This window comes from Physeter macrocephalus, chromosome 18 (assembly GCF_002837175.3).
Source record: "Physeter macrocephalus isolate SW-GA chromosome 18, ASM283717v5, whole genome shotgun sequence".
Taxonomy (NCBI): domain Eukaryota; kingdom Metazoa; phylum Chordata; class Mammalia; order Artiodactyla; family Physeteridae; genus Physeter; species Physeter macrocephalus.
In genome coordinates this window covers 80360435-80375123 of record NC_041231.1, presented here as the reverse complement: position 1 = coordinate 80375123, position 14689 = coordinate 80360435, and the positions used below count along the sequence as shown (strand labels likewise).

General features: G+C 41.4%; 1 protein-coding gene across 1 annotated transcript in view; it reads right to left on the bottom strand.

Annotated features, from left to right (window-relative positions):
- Positions 1–234: 234 nt before the first annotated feature.
- Positions 235–14689, bottom strand: part of OPN5 (opsin 5) — a 26070-nt gene continuing 11615 nt past the window's right edge. The window contains exons 5-6 of the mRNA XM_007127388.2: positions 4010–4251; positions 235–298 (exon numbers count right to left, since the gene is read on the bottom strand). Of these exons, the coding sequence (XP_007127450.2) occupies positions 235–298; positions 4010–4251 (306 nt within the window). The remainder of the gene's footprint in view (positions 299–4009; positions 4252–14689) is intronic.

Below are 14689 nucleotides of genomic sequence, written 5' to 3'. Positions count from 1 at the left end.
AAAATTCCAGGGAGGCTCATTCTAGTAATATTCCTTGAAGTAGTAACTTATCATCTAGTTTCCATTTGGCCACTGGAATTTCCTAGCAAATCTTGGCCTAAAGAAAAAGAGGGAGAGGGTACAAAATATAAAAATATAATATCAAGATAAAAGTGTGGTCACAATCAAACGTTTACAGCAGTGAAGAAGCAAATAAGTGAACAATTGTGTCCATGAGTAATGCCGTGTCCAACTTCATACCTCTTGATGGATTTCCAGCACAGCAGAAGACTTCCTGACTGTGGCTACAGTGTGCAGCCTGGATACAGGAGAAGAAAGATGCAATTTAATATATATATAATACACTATATACGTACATACACACACAGATATATACACAAAGATATATATGTATAGCATGTCAGACGTGAGTACCATGAAGATTATATGCACAAAACTTGAATTAGAAAGAGATGGAAAATAATAATTCAATTTAGAATATTCAAAGTCAAGAAATTCCTTGGGCAGAGCTTTCCAAAAACAAGCCACTGGTTTAGAGCACACTTCCTGTGCCCTAGTGAGTTTCCTGTCCTCTAGGACAAAATTCTCTGCACACCAACCTACCACTCAGTTGGGCCCTGTGACTCACCCAACTAATGGGGTCAGAGGAGGCTTGATTACAAGCGACGCCAGAGTCTGGGGCTTTGTTCTTCTTCGTTCTTTATCTTTACTAAAATACTAGGAATGTGAATGCCTCAGGCCTTCTCTATGCTCCACCAGCTCTTTTGAACATTTCTATTCCACCTAAGATTGGCCTTGCATCTGAAGTCTGGGTCACCTGTCACTGGTGATGGGTGGCCTCATTGGTCTCTAGGTAGGTGGGGTAAAAGGCCTATGACTCCACGTGCTGCAATGTCAATGTCTTCCTTTCCCAGACTCTGGTTCACTGGCTTTCAACCGTGGCTGTGTATGTGAATCATCTGGGAGAGATAACCAACCAAACAACTGATGCTCAGGCCTAATCCAGACCAATTAAATCCAAATTTCTGCAGATGGGGTCCAGAGAGCAGTATTTTTTCAAATTTCCCTGCGTGTCTCTAATACACAGCCAGGGTGCAGAAACACTGTTTACAAAATATGGGAGACTACTTCTGGATAATAGAGTGTAGTGAATAATAAAACTTCAAAAACGGCTCTTGGCCACATTTTTTTCCTTCAGTTCATCAGCTTCTACCAAACTCTCAGGGGACTCAATTCAAGGGGGGAAAAATGAGTTAACTTTTAATGAACCGTTAAAATTACTCAAAATTTATTTCAACAATCTCATATTCAACACATTAGCTTTTTTATTTGAATTCAAACTATTTCCCAAGAGAGTCTCCCATTATGAGTAATACACTTCAGAGCTCAGAAAATGAAAGACCAAGGATAAAATGAATCCAGTTAAATTCAACTGAATTGTTCTGGTAGTACATTAACCACTCTGGACTGGCTTCCTATGACTACACCTCACTCTATGGACCTCCACATTACCTATTGTCTTAGCTTTTTGATAGCAACAAAGATAAATACGGTTCTTCTTGTTTGTCTGTCTTCTTCGGAAAGCTAAAAAGAAAACTCTGGTGGCCACTGCTCAGCCTTCTGGCTCTCCCCCAAAATAGATCCTTCTAGAATCTGCAACTCATCGCACCTTTTCAACATTTCTTCCCTGAAGATGCTTCAACCTCTAGAATCCAAGGCCTCCACCCTGCTTCATCACCACTGCCTGCTTTTTCCACCCAAAGCTGAAACTCTGGAGTAAGGAAGCAGCCCTTGCTTTCCTTAGGCAAAGCAATTGCTCTATTTCATATAAATGGCGAATTGGAGCAGGTGAACCGAATTATCCCTTGCCTGACTGATTTTTTCAAAGCTTTGTGGCCCTAAGTCATTTTCTTCCACATAATTTTTTTTCTCTTTTTATTGTGGAGTGTTGAATATTGATGTGCTACTCACACTTGTGAGCAAATATACAGAACACAGAGTCAGTCTGAAGCAAAATTATGAGGTGCGTGAAATTTGCCTTCAGTCATTGCTGTCAGATTCCCATCTCCTTCAGATGAAAAAGCACCTCACTATTTTCTCCCGCAGCTGTTCGTTACAAGTGTTCTCCCTACCTGCATTCATAATAGAGTATTAATAGCTGATAAGGGCAAAGAGTTATTACGTCCAAAATAGATGCATTTTAGCATTTGAATTTAACTAGTCAATTCAACAGAGATGGTAATAACCACAAACAATGTGGAAAAAAGAACACTAACAGTTGTCACCTAGCCCTTTTCACCTGGGCAATTTGTGTAATTATTACAACTTGGAAGATGGGCTTTGCCCTCAGCTCATCCCAATCCTAGGCTCTGAGTGGTTCATGTTCCCAAAGATATAGAGCTGCTGTAAACAGCAAAATCGACCTTAAACTCTGGTCTCCTACGTCCAAGTTGTGTGTTTCTTCCCCTGGACCACAGCAACAGCGATAGCACTACCTTTCGTTTTGTGCCTGTTTTATCTTTTTTTTTTTGCTGCTGTACCGACATGCTGAGGAAACTCAAGGTCAAAAGATTTGTCACTTGCCCGAGCACGGTGAAAGAACAAGGTCAAAACCCACATCTTCTCTCACTTCGGAGTGGCATGGACTTATATATACTACCAAATGTAAAATAGATAGCTAGTGGGAAGCAGCTGCATAGCACAGGGAGATCAGCTCGGTGCTTTGTGACCACCTAGAGGGGTGGGATAGGGAGGGTAGGAGGGAGACGCAAGAGGGAAGGGATATGAAGATATATGTATATGTATAGCTGATTCACTTTGTTATACAGCAGAAACTAACACACTATTGTAAAGCAATTATACTCCAATAAAGATGTTTAAAAAAAAAACAAACCCACACCTTCTCATGGTTAGTTCTACTTTTTCCTCTGTTCCCTACTTACTCAAGGAAAACAGCATTGAAAAATATCTAGACTTCAAGTGAGTAAGAATTAAGGGGCTGTTCAATACCCCTCACCTCAGACCAGGAATTTGGTGCCTGTTCCACATTCTACTAAGACTGTCCCTGAGTGGATACAGAACACGACCAATCACCCTCCACTCTTGACTCACCCTGAGCCTTTCGGGTCTTTAGGAAAAATGGCGGCGGATCCCCAAACTCACTTGTTCATTGTGTAGCAGAAGATGTAAAACAGGACATCAAAATCACAAAATGGGGGGGAAGGAAGTATAAAAATATAGATCTTTTTATTCTGTTTAATTTTTTATTATCCTGTGACAGGGATCTTTTCAGAAAATGGGATAATTAAAAACAACACAGTAGTCATAACATAAAATGGTAATAAGTGCTAACATTAAAAATGTAGATCTTTTAGAATGTGTTTGAACTTGCATGAATATCAGGTTAAAGCAAGTAGATATAGTTATGGGTCAACATGCTTGAGTTCTGAAACCCAACAGACCTTCACCTTGCTTGAACCTCCATTTCCTCATCTGACAAAGAGAAGGAATAATATGGGTCTTGCTGTGAAAATAAAGAAACTGGCAGAGAGTAAAAACGTCATCTCCCCTTCTCCCCTTCCTTTGCATGTCCAAATCCTATATCTTAGCTAACGGTAGAAATGTCCCAAACAAGAGAATCTTTTCTGTTGTGAACACTTAATTTTGGATCAATGCCATGTGGCCCAGTAACTCCTGGAGTGAAGTGGATTTGGTTCCACATAAGGAAGAGTGATACAGGGTGGGTGCTCAAACGGGCATGGCTCCGTGTCTTGGCTGCTCTACAGTAAAAAGCAGAATCACTTTTCCCACCCTCTACTCCTGTTGTCCAACTCCCTTATATCTGATTATTTGATTTCAGGAATTCTGGTGAACAGAAAGTAAAGTCCTCCTAGCACTAATCCTAAGTGGTGAGCTGTAACCCTAAGAAGGCAGCATTCCCAGTGGCTTGAACCCCACGGGATTTTGAAACAAAGAGGGTATCATTCATTTGCAGCTTCAGAAATTTTACCTGAAGTCTTCCAAAGATTTCTTCTTGGTGGCTTTCAAACCACCAGTTTGGCAACAGGCAAATTTGTAATCGATGACCTGGTAAATGATGGGGTTGTACACTGCTGCTGATTTTGCCAGGAGGGTTGGCACCACAGAGAGCTGTATGGGGATGGAGTCTGGCCTTCCAAAGGCTGACCACACGGAGACCACTGCGTAAGGAATCCAGGCGATCAGGAAGCCAGCACAAATCAACATCGCTACCTGGTAAGGGAAAGCGACAGAGAACAAAATCGAGGCACTTGGTGGAAACCATGGGTGTCGGGGGAGGAGCAGGCAGCCTACTTACACGCAAGGAAGTCTGTCTATCGTGTTTTCATTTATCTTGCCATTAGGAATCATTTCATATGGATCTCTGAGATGTTCAGCCAGAAGAAGTTATGACAATTCTTATCCCATTCACCACATCTTATCCATTCTCCACTCCAGAATTTGAATGTACCCAAAGACCCGAAGTTTAACCCTATAAAAGGTGTCAGATTGTGCCTACATGGAGCAGGAAATTCATGCTAAAAGGACATCTGTGAGCCTGAAATTTCCAGACTTCTCAACCCACATTCACTTTAAAACTAGATGGAGAATATGTACACCTTGATGAAATTTTAAATCACCCTCATTTGTCTCAGGAAACTTAGCAACTCTGCCTTTGTTTGAAATTCTAATAGGAAGTTTCTTCAGAGATTTCTATGAAATGTAATTTCCTTTGGCTCAAGTTTTTCTCAAGTTTGAGGCTCAGATGGTGGAAATTCACTAGCTACAAAGCAAAAGAGAGTCATCGAGCTTGAACCAAAGTGACACAGTTGTATAAAATGAGACTTTTCCAGAAAGTGCTTTTCTCTCTCACCAAATTATATTTACCTTTAGAAGCCTCTTAACTTTCAGACCAAAGAATAGTTAGAGATAGGGTTTAAAGCACCCTGACTAGTTTCTCACCATCTGCCATTCAGTCTCTTTAAGAATGTAGTCTGGGACTTCCCTGGTGGCACAGTGGTTAAGAATCCGCCTGCCAAGGCAGGGGACACGGGTTTGAGCCCTGGTCCGGGAAGATCCCACATGCCGCGGAGCAACTAAACCTGTGCACCACAACTACTGAGCCCGCGTGCCACAACTACTGAAGCCCGCGAGCCTAGAGTCCGTGCTCCACAACAAGAGAAGCCACCGCAATGAGAAGCCCGCGCACCGCAACGAAGAGTAGCCCCTGCTCGCCGCAACTAGAGAAAGCCCGTGCACAGCAACGAAGACCCAACGCAGCCAAAAATAAATAAATAAATTTATTTTTAAAAAAATAATGTAGTCTGACCCTATAGATTATCGCAGTTGAATTCAACAAGTATTTTTTTAGCAAGTGCTTTGCGTGAGACACTGTGTAAGTGCTCTGGAGACACCCGCACACCTTCGTGCCTGGGTTGTATCCCTCTAGAGCACAAACAACTACGTGACAAAGCTGAATATGGTTTAAGTGCCAGCTCAGAGGAAGACAAAATTACATGCTATGGAGCAAAGTAAGAACAGTCTCATGAGGAATGTGGCATATAACCTACACACTGGCAAATGGAAATAAAGGCAAGTGAGATCAGCACAAGCAAAGGTAAAGACACGTATGTGTGAGGTTTGTATAGGAACTAGTAAGCAATTCACTTTGACGTATGAGAAAGCAACCAAGGGAGACGAGCCTGGAAAGAAAGATAACATCCACGTATTCAGGGTTCTGTATAACATATTACTGAGCTTGCCCTTAATTCCATATGCCTGAAAGCACGAGTAGGTTTTTGAGCAGGAGACATATGAGAGCCACGTTTAGGAAGATTAACCTGTAAAATAAAATGCAGCTGGGAAAAATCGGAGGCAGAAAAGTCCTTGTTTATTCATTCAACCAGCAAGCATGATTGAGCATCTCCTACGTGTTTGTGTTGAGGATAAAAGAATGAACAAAGTAGACCCAATGCCGGCACACCTAGACTTTCCATTCTGAGCAGGTTTGTTTAGGCGACTGTATGAACAGGAAGCAAGAGGGGTCTTAATTAGAGTACCGAGATTTGCAAAGGAAGTCCAAGCTTTCGGTTTTATTTTAAATGCGAGCTCTTTTAAGCCCTGGTTGAGAGAGAGTGAACTAACTTCAAAGCATCCTTAATACCATTATCTACTAGATTATTCTTTCAGTAAGATAAATAATGAAACTGTATTCACATTTGCCCTCTGTGTGATGAAGATCTGGTGTTGTTTGTTTGTATTTATTTTCCTCTTCCCAGTATACCTTCGGCCTTAGCCTTGCCAGCAACCCTTCTGCCCTGTATACTCTTTTATGGAGTTGGCATCTCAGGAATCACAAGAGCCAAGTCTGACCAGAGGACTGCATGCCCCTGGCTACAATCCTAGGAGCAGGGATGGACACATGACTAGAACAATCATAATCAGACCCACCTTGGGATTTTATAAGGCAGCTTTAGGAAAAGTCAGCCTTCCTTTTGAGTTACCTAAAGGCCTGGGAGGAGGAGAGGCTGGAGCTATCTGAAGCCAGGAACCACTTCCTTTCACAGCCCCCATCCCCTAATTTAAGAAGTAAAATGTAAAATAACAGCTCCCAGCACCAAGGTCAGCAACGTCAAGCTGGTGTGGAGGATCAAGGATGAGGAATGAAACACCAGGTATTTTATTAATAGTAGTTAAAGCAACAATATTTGCACATACTTTATTGTTTTTGAAATTCAACTGGAAGAGTTTTTCCCATAACAAAGTCATCTGTGTGCATGTGCATTTCAATATGCTTTTGTGGGAGCAGAGCTATTGCATGCAGGAAATGGTCCGTACCCCTCAGTCTACTTGATCTGTGGAACAGCCTGTCAGTAGGGTGTGCTTGCCCTGGGAACCCCATATGTGTGGGCTGTGTCAAGAAGGAAGCATGAGAAATCTACCTGAAAGTCTCAGATTCTAAAGTTCTACCCCAAAAGTTCAAGGATCATCTTTAAATATTAACTGTAGCAGAGAAAAACCTCAACAGTAACCATTTTGCTCCATTTTGCAAATAGAGAATCTAAATCCCAAAGAGGTGAATCAAATGAGCCCAGATCTCCTGCATGTCCCGAAGTCCCGAGTTAGGGTCCTGAGCTAAAATTCTCACCTGTGCTCAGCAGTTATAGGGGAGGCCTGACGTACACATGCAGCTCTCCTGCTTACTTGCCTTTCCATCTTTCTGCAGAAGCTTACCCAGGAGAAACAGCATTTGGTTTGGTCTGTGTGACTTTTGTTTGTAAATGGAGTGGATGCCTCAAAGCTCACAGTGAGGGTCGTTTTTTTTTCTAAATCCTCAAATAAACAATAGCGATATAAATAAAGCTTGCTCTAGCAGATGTCTGGGAACTTAACATAGCTCCATCCTTTCCCCTTTGGTGAGTCATAAGATGATTTCACAGTATCTCAAAAGCTGTTTTCTGTGTTGCTGCCAAAGTCATTAACAAAAAATAGATTAGCACTTAGTCCATAATATTTTCTGTGTTTTACATATTTTCTCTTTTTATGGGAGTGTATAAAGGGGAACAGTAAGGACTTAAAACATTTGCATTTTGTTATTCTTTTTAAAAGGACAGAAGAGAATTAAAATATACCAAGGTTTTTAAATACATAGCAAATGAATCCGAGTGGTTTTTCTGAGATTAGAATAAAGCTAAATACTTCAAATTGAATGACTAGAAATCAAGTTTAAAGCAGAAAGAGGGATAAAAGCTTAGATCTCAAAGTACTGCATAATGTTACTTATGTTTTTGAAGTGAATACAAAGTTAATATGAGGCACAGTCATTTTCTACAAGCTTCTCATGTTAAATAAACTCCACAAAATATTAAACTTTGAAATATTAAAGCTATTCTTAAGGGAGACTACAAAACTTTGCAAAACTTTCATGTGACATTCAGTTTTCCCAAAACTTTCTACTCAAGGTGGAGCACGTTTAGTCTTCCCATCACTCTGTCTTTCTCTTTCCATATTTCTAAGTGTGTCCTCATTTCTATTTTCCAAAATTTCTCTCCCAGACATCCTTAAACCAATTCTAATACAGGCACCTGTACCCATCAATTTCTTCTAAGTTGTTTATTTTTTTAATTGCTTCATTTTTATCACTGCCTTTTGGTTCACTGGAAAAGGAGTAAAACTTCAAATTCTTAAACTAGACAGTTCTTGTGGGAGGAAATTCACAGAATACGTGTTATCTTCTACAAAAGAATCACACATCTGCAACCCTGTTGATTTTTAAAATATCTTGCTGCAGAGGGCCAAGAAATACTGGTACGTTTCAGCTACACGGTTCAAGCTGGCATCAAGTGTCATGTAAGCAATACTGCCCACAATGGATTAATTCCAGTGAATTAACCAATTAAAGCAAGAATAGAATAGGGATGAAGAAGTTCTATAAGGCACTGCCTCTGGGGCCAATACATCTGAACCATTACAGCAGAGAAGTTTTCCAAAAAGGGAAGTCCTATCTCATCTGTGGGCGGAGGCAGCGTGGAATAGTGGGGAAGTCTGACGTGGAGATATTCAGGTCTGGATTCCAATCTTGGTTCAGTTCCACTGACCACGGGAAGGGAGACAGAATCTCTCTCTAAGATCTGCCCCTTCAGTTCCTTCCACCAGGCTCCTTTGCCCAGATATAAGTAAGACTTCAGCCAACATTTGAAGCTGCCTGCTACCTTGGATAATGAAATAGATGAGGAGAGGACTGGATGTGGAAGTGAAGGCTTGAAATCAGAGCCAAAGAGATGGAGTAAATTCCCCACCAATGACGAGGCTGAATCACACTCCAGAACCAGCTAGACTACTGATGACAAAGATATTTCAGGGATGAGATAAGGTCACAAGGAGAGAGATCACCACATCTGTGCATTGAGAGACAGGGTAGCAGAGGGCCCCACCTGCCTACAGAGAGCGTACAGTTGGCAGGAACACAGGCTGGATCAGATCTGGTTTTTCTCTCTTGGCTCTAGCCAGCAAGTATATGGATTTGTTCCCAGCTAGAGGGGAAAACGGTAATAAAAGATGGCAATGCAATGATAAATGCCAATTGTAAGACTACGACCCTCCACCTGTGGGCAGCCTGTCTTTGAGTGGTGCTACCAATGACAAGGAGGAAGGTGGGGAGCTGGACAATTGACCTACCTTCCTCGGCCCTCTGTTTCCTCATCTATATAGTAACAGGGGTAGCGCTATTTCGCTTTCACACCACCTTTAAGGAATTAAGTAATGCGACAACTCCAAACACATCTAGTTTGAGTTTCCTCCTTCCTTCTAGTTTACCAGCAGAATGACAGCAAAGTCCAACTGTCTCAAACCCACCTTCATACACTGATGAAAAAATTTCTGAGAGCTTTGGTGCCCTGGTTGTGATCTGACTAGGAAATATTAATTTCTATTTTTTTAAAAAAGGAGTAGGGACCTCCCTGGTGGAGCAGTGGTTAAGAACCTTCCTGCCAGTGCAGGGGACACAGGTTTGAGCCCTGGTCGGGGAAGATCCCACATGCCAAGGAGCAACTAAGCCCATGCGCCACAACCACCGAGCCCGCGCTCTCGAGCCCACAAGCCGCAACGACTGAGCCCGAGTGCCACAGCTACTGAAGCCCACGCGCCTAGAGCCTGTGCTCCACAATGAGAGAAGCCACCGCGATGAGAAGCCTGCGCACCGCAACGAAGACCCAACGCAGCCAAAAAATAAATTTAAAAAAAATTTTTTTAAAAGGAGTGGAAGAAAGAGAAGAATTCTGTACTTCCCAGTTGCAATTTTCTCAAATCTTAAAATACCACTACTCCATAAACAAGCGAAAGCTGTGATTGGAAGGAGAGGCTGCAAATTAGGTCATGTCACTCTATGCATCTGTGTTTTGAGTGTAAGCAACACAAATGGACTTTAGCTGAGTGAGACAGAAAAGGAATGCGCTGGTTAGGACAGAGCATCACTGGGAATGCTCAACTGAGAACTGGGGCCAAGCAGACAGAATTGATACCCAAAACTATGACCTGAACTGGTTCTGACACACAAACTCCTGCTGCTGTAGCCATGTCCTTGGGAGCAATCTCCCTGCCCTTCACCAGGTGTCACTAGTTTCTGAGACAGGCTACCATATCTGGAGCCTAGGGTCATAGCTGCACTCTAGCCACAAGGGAATCTTGGAAAATCAGTAACTTGTCTTTGCATATCTTTTAAGTCAAGAGGCCATCTTTGCACAGAAACATTGTTTCCCCCCTGCTGCTCCCCAGCAAGACATAAAATGTTGACAATTTCTCAACATGGAAATTTCAGACCCTGAAAGGGTTTCAGCCACTGTCAGCCAAAACAAATAACAAATGTCAGCTTTGTGAGATTTCTCAGTGGGCAAGTGGCAAAACTGGCACTGACCCATAGTTTGACATTCTTTCCTTCAACAAATATATCTGTATATGTTTGAGGCATTGTATTAGGTTCTGGGGACACAAAGTGAACAGAAAGATAGGGTTGTTACCCCTGTGGGCCTTATTGGCTAGTGGTAAAGACAGACATGGAACAAATAATCACAGAAGTAAGTAGGTAATTGTAAATTAACTAAAAATTGTGACAAGTTCTACAAGGCAAATGTAAAAGCGGCAATGAAACTTTTTTTTTTTTTCGGTACGCGGGCCTCTCACTGTTGTGTCATTTAGAAAAGTGGATATGCCAAGTACTCTGGTGGCCCACAGCAGAGGGACTTCAACAAAGCAGGAGCGATTGGGAAGGTTTCCTGGTAGAAATAAGAGAAATTAAGAGAAACCCAGGTGTCCACAGGATCTGGATACTACTATAGGCCTGGGACATTGTAGGTGAGCTATGCGTGCTGAATGAATAAATATGAAGTACCAATATGCACAGCATAGTAATGTACGGAAAAATTAATTGAAACTTCTGGTATTTCCTTCCTGTTACTCCACCTTCCCCCTCATCATAGCAGCAGCCAGAGTGTCCACTGCATTGGTATGAAGGTTTTCACAAGCGGAAATGCGGAGGAAGTAAAACATTCGTTTCTCAGATTCTGAGTTTCAAAATAGAAATTCGAAACTTACAAGAGAGGAAATAGTTGAAACAGAGGGTTTCGAGTGTGACAAAAATGATTTTTGAGTATCTGCAGCCAGAGATGTGCAAGACTAGAAGCATTAAGTGTACACTGTGGACAAGTTAAAGGGACGTACGTGGATACAAGAGCCCACAGTGCGTCAAGGGCCTATAGCCCAAAGGCAAGGGAGGACATCAGAGGAGCTGGTAACTGACCTTGAGAAGCTGTCCTGAAAATACCCCACTGAACCGAGCACAGGGGGCCAGGGAAGGGGTTGGGGGAGCAATAGACTCTCAATGCATTTGCACAAGCAGGCAGCTTGTGCCTCACTTCCCAGGGTGCCAGCCAAGGTCTTGACACCCACCCAATGGGTTGCCAAAGAAGGATGGGGAAGTACCTGGAATTTCCAGTGAGCCTAAAGAGGCCTTACAGCTGAAACAAGAAAGATGCAAAGTGACCCATGACAATGGATGCCTGAGGCCAGAGGAAACCCTATCTCAGCAATACCAAGGTCAATAAATGACGACAACCAAACCAGATGCCCCCACCCACTGGTCCCATGGAGTTACAAAGACCTCCCTGAACTTACACAGACCCTAGGAAGAGGAGGAAAACCCAATTCAACTGAATCTACCCTGATTGTGTAATGTTGTTAGTTTTACAAGGTCAAATGCCAGCATAAAAATGAGATTACACTGAGTCATAGGAATACAAAGCGAAAGGGTTTTTTTTTTCCTTTTCTTTTTTTTGGTTTCTGTAGGGTTTTTTTGCTTTTGCACACCTCTGCAATTTCTGTAGTCTGTGAAATTTCAGCCTGCTATAGAAGTCTAGCAAAACCATTTTTTGGAAATTACAATGTGGAGAAAGGTTTATACCTGGAACATCAATTTTTAAGTTGATGAGGTCAGACTGGCAAAATGCAGGCCCAGATAATAACCTACCTAGAAATAAATAGAGTACACAAAGAAATGAATTATTTTGATCCCATAATCCAATGAGGTGGCCTTTAATAAGTTTTTAGACCAGGACGTTCTGAAGATCAGAAGCATCAAATGAACAAGCAAAGTGCCAATCCTGAGAGGTAGTTGAATGGAGGACAAGCCTTCTAAGACTATGAAAAGGCCCGTGAAAGTTTTTCTACTTATTTTTACTCGGTACCAAAAAACTCAAAATTAACTTGTAATTGAAAATAGTTTAAATTTAGAACAGAAGGTGTCACAATAGAAAGTTCTGTTTATTTTTCAACGTAGGTTGAATTTTGACTTAAATATTTTGCACAAATGTGAATAATTAGAAGCATTGTATGTTTAGGTTATTTTAATATAGGTTTTATATACACAAATGAAGTTAAGATGTAACATATAATATAGATATCATATATAATATAATGAGAATACATGTCAGAAGACATATATAACGTAAAATCATACACATATATGCCTACACTTTTCCTTTAACATCGCTTTGGTTAATCTGGTCTGGGTGAGCCTGACTATTTGGTCTACACAGTGCAGGGCAAGGAGAATGATAACACATCAAGTCTGGGATTGACATATACACACTACTATATTTAAAATAGATAACCAGCAAGGACTTACTGTATAGCACAGGGGACTCTGCTCAAAACTCTATAATCTCAATGGGAAAAGAATTTGAAAAAGAATAGATACATTTATTTGTATAACTGAATCACTTTGCTCTATACCTGAAACTAACACAACATTGTTAATCAACTATACCCCAATATAAAATAAAATTTTTTAATAAAAATTAAAAACAAACAAAAAAACTATGCATCAAATTAAATGGTATATGCTGAGCTTCCCCATGTATGTATGATGAGCTTTAGAAGCTCTGACTAACGAGCTGCCCACCCTCAAGAATACACAAAGAACCAGATGCTAGGGTATTGGTAAAAGCTGGCTGTGAGTGGGCTGAGTTGAGGAATTCAACTAACAGGAGAGAGGATGATGAGTGATTGCCTCAGAGAAAAGGGAGAAGGGCCTCATGGGTAGGAGGACCCAGACTCACTGCTTAAGACCAGCCTAGCGTCTCAAGGCCAGTAACCTTGGGGGATGGGAAGAGGGGAGGACATCATATGACATCTCGGCAGCTTCATGGCATGCCACACTACAGGACTGCAACTGAGATCACATAGCCATGTGACAGACATCACGTGGTTCCCTGGGCATACTTCCACGAACTATTGAACACAAACACTTTTAGCTCAGTTGCATTCACCTAGTTCCTAGAACAGTACTTGGTACCGAATAGGATTTGGATGAAATGGAATCCACATTTAACTTGGATTAATTTATTGGCATTAGTTTGCTTTTTACATCACAGACAGGAGCTAAAGGAAGAGCTAGAAATGAAGAACTTAATTCATGATCCTGAATTTATGGAAATATTTTTCCTACATAACAGCCAATTGTAAGCTAGAAGTAGATCATGATTCCTGATGCTGCATATTCGTCCACGTAGAACGGCTCTATTTTTAGGTGATCGGTATAGATTTAGAGTGATGAAAACTTCACTCAAACTTTCTTCTACTCAAATGTGGAGTTTAGGGAGTAAAGGAACCAGAACTTCTAGCTCTCACTGTGCAACCAAGAGGTCCTTGCACAACATCTAAAAATCTGAAATTTGGAGAGAAAACTACTACTAGGACAAAAGTCCTGACTTAGTAGGTAGCCACCTGTGGTCTGGAGGGAACTGTGTTATTCCTGGTCCCTAAGGCCAGTGGTCTCCAGGGTAGGCTGTGAGGACACTTGAAGGTGGATATCAGTCAACACAATGGATTGGGACACCAGAAGAATGATTAGAGCTTCAATCTACATTTATTTTTATCTTTCAGATATAAGATGGGAACTAGGGTGTGCTAATATTAAAAACACAGTTTGAGAGTATGTGCTGAAAAATATTTCCTCGATATAAGGGTGAAAGGTGATGGAAGTGTAAAGACCACTGCCTTAGCCCTTACCGGAAATCCTAAAAGTTAGAAGAGACATGAGGAATTATGATTTCTTTAACATCATCCACGCAGCCGATGACAGGATAACATGTTTATCTCATTGAATCCCCACCCCAACCCAGAGAGACAGATGTTACTATTCCTGTTACATAAGTGAGGAAGTAGAGATTCAAAGAAGTTGAGTATCTATCTCTGGGTCACAAACCTGGAACGTGTCGGTGATAGAATCCAAACTCTCATCCGTTTTCAAACTGTCTGCTCTTTTCCTTACACCACAATATCTGAAGAGCTGCCAACTCTCAGACTAGCATTTGCCAAGGGACTCAATGCTGCAGAAATTGCTCTTGTGTGAAGATGGGTTTCCCACAGGAAAGCAGACATGGTAAGCTCTTACTCTGTTAATAAGGAATGTCCCTAATCGTGCCCATCAAAGTCCATACAGGACAGTAAATACTGTGAGGCATTCTATGAATCATAAAAGTTATTATTCTTATTAGTGAAATAATTTTAAGAAGCAATAATATCCTATTCAATAGAAAGAAAAAGCCCCCAGTAGATCCACTGTATAAATTTGGTAGATATTAGATGTGTGTGTGTGTGTGTGTGTAAATGAGAGTGA